The sequence below is a fragment of the Polyodon spathula genome, chromosome 26, assembly GCF_017654505.1.
Source record: "Polyodon spathula isolate WHYD16114869_AA chromosome 26, ASM1765450v1, whole genome shotgun sequence".
Taxonomy (NCBI): domain Eukaryota; kingdom Metazoa; phylum Chordata; class Actinopteri; order Acipenseriformes; family Polyodontidae; genus Polyodon; species Polyodon spathula.
In genome coordinates, this window is record NC_054559.1 from 20827639 (window position 1) to 20833324 (window position 5686).

At 51.9% G+C, this 5686-nt stretch overlaps 1 protein-coding gene across 1 annotated transcript in view; it reads right to left on the bottom strand.

Moving 5' to 3' along the window:
- Nucleotides 1–1864: 1864 nt before the first annotated feature.
- LOC121301067 (semaphorin-6B-like) overlaps nucleotides 1865–5686 on the bottom strand; it is a 48712-nt gene continuing 44890 nt past the window's right edge. The window contains exon 18 of the mRNA XM_041230180.1: nucleotides 1865–4211. Within this exon, the coding sequence (XP_041086114.1) occupies nucleotides 3265–4211 (947 nt within the window). The 3' untranslated portion in view covers nucleotides 1865–3264. The remainder of the gene's footprint in view (nucleotides 4212–5686) is intronic.

Genomic DNA, 5686 nt, shown 5'->3' on the forward strand with positions numbered 1-5686 from the left:
GGACAATGTCATACTTACAAGAAAACATGTGTAAGTGTGGGATATACTCTGTCCCTGCGCCAGCCCATTATACTCGCAGGCAGACCTTCCCAACACTAGGGGGCGCTGAGGAGTAGTGGCTTGTTATGCTAGCCCAGCTCGTTCAAACATGCCTGTGGAGTGAGTTTGCTAATTTAACCCAGACAGAAAGATCATGTCAGGGATTGCTTGTTAAAGGCATATCTAATCATTGTTAATGCAGCTCTCTTTCTGTTGCATTATTTCATTTTCTTTGCTGCGATTTATAATCCCCTCACCATAATCCTAACCCTAACCCCAACCATAACTCTACCCATAAAACTTACCCTAACCCTAACCCCAAACCTAACCCTAACCCCAACCCCAAACCTAACCCTAACCCCAAACCTAAACCTAACCCTAACCCTAACCCTAACCCTAACCCAACCCATTACACTGGATTCTTCTGACTTTTATAGAAAATGGAAAAAAAAAAAAGAGACTGCATGTTTCATTATCACTGAGAAATAAAACGGAGCTGTGTCATGTTAATTCAATTGTGAGAGTGTGAAAAATGAAATGCAGCAGCAGGGAAAACTAAAGAAAGCAACAATTCATGCAGGTGTGAATAATAGTGATGCACCGCTACACCGAGGAGCACGGAGCTGTGACTGTACCGCTGGGATCCAGCCTTGCACGGCCTCACACTGACGGACGTTTCTAAAACCTGAGTTAGCTAGTTTATCTTTCACAACCCCGCAGCTGAAAAAACTCTAGCAGTGCCCCCAGCTGTAAGGGGCTGAGTGTCACAGCGGGATTCATTTCAATTTCATACATTGCACTACAGATTCACCACAGGCAGCAAGACCCACTGTGAATGAACATTGCTTTCTAGAAATGTCTTTGAGAGCGATGTGGGGGGATATCCGTAGGGGGTAGGGGGTCTGAACCCAGTCCTGTTCTGTTCCCCTCTCCCTGACTTCCATTGCGTTCTGACTTCATCTGTCTCCAAGTTGTGTGTCCCCCCCCAGTCTTGTATTTTTAATGAATAACCTTGCGTGTTGCTCCCCAGGTACCCTTCTCCCCAGGCACCCTGCTCCCCAGGCACCCTGCTCCCGGGCTCCTCCGGAACCAGACTCAGCCTCTTCATGTTTTTGCCCCTCCTCTGCGCTGCTCCCCAGGCACCCTGCTCCCCAGGCACCCTGCTCCCCAGACACCCTGCTCCCGGGCTCCTCCGGAACCAGACTCAGCCTCTTCATGTTTTTGCCCCTCCTCTGCGCTGCTCCCCAGGCACCCTGCTCCCCAGGCACCCTGCTCCCGGGCTCCTCCGGAACCAGACTCAGCCACTCCATGTTTCTGCCCCTCCTCTGCGCTGCTCCCCAGACACCCTGCTCCCCAGACACCCTGCTCCCCAGGCACCCTGCTCCCCAGACACCCTGCTCCCGGGCTCCTCCGGAACCAGACTCAGCCTCTTCATGTTTTTGCCCCTCCTCTGCGCTGCTCCCCAGGCACCCTGCTCCCCAGGCACCCTGCTCCCCAGACACCCTGCTCCCGGGCTCCTCCGGAACCAGACTCAGCCTCTTCATGTTTTTGCCCCTCCTCTGCGCTGCTCCCCAGGCACCCTGCTCCCCAGGCACCCTGCTCCCCAGGCACCCTGCTCCCGGGCTCCTCCGGAACCAGACTCAGCCACTCCATGTTTCTGCCCCTCCTCTGCGCTGCTCCCCAGGCACCCTGCTCCCCAGACACCCTGCTCCTCAGACACCCTGCTCCCCAGACACCCTGCTCCCGGGCTCCTCCGGAACCAGACTCAGCCTCTTCATGTTTTTGCCCCTCCTGGATCAATTAGAAGTGTTCAGGGACCGGAGCGTACCATTGTGTGTGTGGGGGGGGGGGGGGGGGGGGGCTGAAGGTGCTCCGGGTATCCCTCCAGTTCAGGTTAAACTCTCGGGAGCTCTGAATAAAGTTTCTCCCCCTTTATTTAGACAGGGTCAAATACTTTCACTTTTATTTCAAAAAGCATTATATTGCTGTTTCCACTTAACAAAATGGAGGCCTAAACTGTCATCTAATGCAGCCTCCCTGTGCTATGTGCTGTCTCTCCCAGCTCAGGATTATCTGGGTCTACGTTGCCTGCAAGACTCCTCCTCAGCACTAAGGCAATGGAAACAAACCCACATTGTGCAGAACAGGGACCAGTCAGTCACAATCATTGAGTGGCTTTGGGAGGGGTGTGTTTTCAGGAGGTTCCTTGCTAAACCCCTGGACTGGGCTGGGCTGGGCTGGGCTGGGCTGGGCTGGGCTGGATAATCTTTTATAATCTCATGTGAATATCTCTTCCTAACCAGTAAGTGGCCCACATGTTTGTCTCTAAACAGAAGCTGCCTGCCCTCTTGAACTTGCAGCTGGTTTGACTCGAGTCAAGTCTTTGCTGTTTGATTTTCTCTGGCAGTGGAGACGAGGGTTTGAGTTTTCTCTGCTGTGAGCGGAAGGGCTTCATATCATTCGTATCAATGGCTTCATATCATTCGTATCAATGGCTTCATATCATTCGTATCAATGGCTTCATATCATTCGTATCAATGGCTTCATATCATTCGTATCAATGGCTTCATATCATTCGTATCAATGGCTTCATATCATTCGTATCAATGGTTTCATATCATTCGTATCAATGGCTTCATATCATTCGTATCAATGGCTTCATATCATTCGTATCAATGGCTTCATATCATTCGTATCAATGGCTTCATATCATTCGTATCAATGGCTTCATATCATTCGTATCAATGGTTTCATATCATTCGTATCAATGGCTTCATATCATTCGTATCAATGGCTTCATATCATTCGTATCAATGGCTTCATATCATTCGTATCAATGGCTTCATATCATTCGTATCAATGGCTTCATATCATTCGTATCAATGGCTTCATATCATTCGTATCAATGGCTTCATATCATTCGTATCAATGGCTTCATATCATTCGTATCAATGGTTTCATATCATTCGTATCAATGGCTTCATATCATTCGTATCAATGGCTTCATATCATTCGTATCAATGGTTTCATAGTAAAGGTTTTGCAGTCTTTCTTACGCTCGCATTAACTTTGTAAATCACTAAGTGGAGATGCTGCTCTGACAGTGTAAGAGAGGGAGGGGGAGAAAGAGAGAGAGGACAGAGGGAGAGAGAAGGAGAGGCTGAGCACAGGGCGTTTGTAACTGGGCAATTTTTGTAATTTTTCAAGGTGTATTATTTCTTTATTTTACTTGTTTCTCATTGGCCAGATGGAGTCCGCTTGTTCCCTCCCTTGCACAGCAAGGCCGTTCAGGGCGGGTGGGTGTGGCTGGTGTGATGACCTCAGCAGGCCGTGGAAGGCGTGGTCACCGCTGTGGGGGGGTGGGGGCTTGCTGTAATGACGGCTGCTCTGGGAAGACGACCCATTGTTGCTGTTGAAGCTGAGGCTCTCTGGATTCCAGCGCAGGTGTTCTCCGAAATCCAGCTGGGTGTTCGGGGCTGAGACCACCCTCCTTCTGTCTGGGCTGTCCTGCGGGGTGACGGGGTAGGGGTGCCCCCCGGAGGAGTTCCTGAGAGCCGGGCTGTGCCTGTCGGAGCGCTCCCTCACTGCCAGGGAGAGGTAGTGCTGGGGCTCTCTCTGCTCCCCCTGCACGCAGTGCCGGCTCTCCCTAGGCAGGTGCTTGGAGCTCAGGTAGATGACGGAGGAGGAGGAGGAGGAGGAGGAAGGGCCGGGGCCTGCGTTCAGGTAGTGACTCTGTTCCCAGCTGGGGTCCCCTCCGGTCAGCCGGAGACCCGGGGGGCAGCGTTTCTGCTGCAGAGGGGTCTGCTCCGGAGTGGGTAGGAGACCCCCCGAATCGAGGTCCGGCACGCCCCCCACCGCCACCCCCATGACCTTGGGCCAGCCGTTTGGCATCATCAGGGGGGCCAGCAGGGTCTCGGACTGGCCCCCGCTGGGCCGGGTCACGCTCACCACTGAGCCCCCCATGCTCTGCTCCTTTTCCCCTTTGCGCCGGACGGCCCCCGAGCCGCCCGCCCCGCTGCGGGCACAGTGTCGCTGCTGGTGACCCATGAACCAGCAGACCGCCAGGCCCGACAGCGCCGCCCCCATCGCGAAGGCAGAGACCGCAGAGACCACGAGCAGGTTCACAGAGACCAGGCCGTCCCGCTGCTCCATGAAGCTCTCCTGCAGGAGGCCTGGAAGAGACAGGGGGCAGGGGAGAGAGGGGGGGGGGTCAGTCAAGAGGGGATCCATTTCTTTAGTTTGTTTATTCAGGTTTTATCACAACAAAAATGGCTTACATTGTTACAAAACAGTAATGGTACTTATAGTCTAAATAAACCAAGGATTGTGATCCTGCAATACAATGAGATTAAACACCTACACAGTGAAGAGAATGAGATTACTGTTATCCATCAATATTCAGGGAAATGCGATTCAAAGAGAGAGTGAGAGTGAATGAGAGAGGAGAGAATGCGAGAGGAGAGAGTGAGAGAGAGCCTTTTGCCAGTAATGTAGTTGTGTGGAAAATGATGGCACCACAAATATTCTATCTCTGCTCCAGATGCACAGTTTTTGCAACACAGAGCTTGTGGACCGTGGCAAACTTAGTATTTCTGTTCAGGGCAGCCCAATGTTTTGTCTCGTCCTGTTTCATTAATGACTGTTTAAGTCCTACACAGACTGGGAGATATCATTTCCAGCTTCAGTTTCACAGACCCTGTTTATCACTGTTCTTGAGACCCACTCTTCTGTAAGGTAGTCTGTGGGGTATGTGGAAGCTGCTGTTAGGCTTCTTATTTTACACTGACTCTGTTTGTCCCTCCCTCCCTCCCTCCCTCTCTTCTCTCTCTCTCCCTCCCCCTTCTCCTTCTCTCTCTCTCCCTCTCCTTCTTTCTCTCTCCCTCCCTCTCCTTCTCTCTCTCTCTCTCCCTCTCTCTCCTCTCTCTCTCTCCCTCTCTCTCTCTCTCTCTCCTCTCTCTCTCTCTCTCCCCTCTTCTCTCTCTCTCTCTCCCCACTCTTCTCTCTCTCTCCCTCTCCCCTCTCCTTCTCTCTCTCTCCCTCTCCTTCTTTCTCTCTCTCTCCCTCCCTCTCCTTCTCTCTCCGTCCCTCCCTCTCCTTCTCTCTCTCCCCCTCTTCTTCTCTCTCTCTCCCCACTCTCCTTCTCTCTCTCTCCCTCTCCCCTCTCCTTCTCTCTCTCTCTCTCCTCTCCCCTTCTCTCTCTCTCTCTCCCTCTCCTTCTCTCTCCCCCTCTCCTTCTCTCTCTCCCCCTCCCTTCCTCCTCTCTCCCTCCCTCCCTCTACTTCTCTCTCTATTCCTCTCTCCCACCATCTCTCTGCCTCTCTAATTGCCTGGAAAGTGTTTCCTGCAGTAGACAGGGGTTGATGCTGTATTTACATAATGCATTGTGTGTGAAGCAGCGCGCTGGTGCTGAGAAACCATTTAACAGAAAGCAGTTCTCTCTTGATGCGCTTCACAGATAACTGGAACGGAGCATTAATTTTACAAAAGATGCAATTTAGGGACAGTCTCTCCCCGTTCATGCTGCAGGCTGGCAGCTCTTGTTAGGTTTGGATTTGATTGTGGAAATTATTTAACAGGCATTTAAACAGAGAGCATGGGTACATGAGTGAGCTGCTTTAACCACACCCCCCTCTAACCACATCACCTG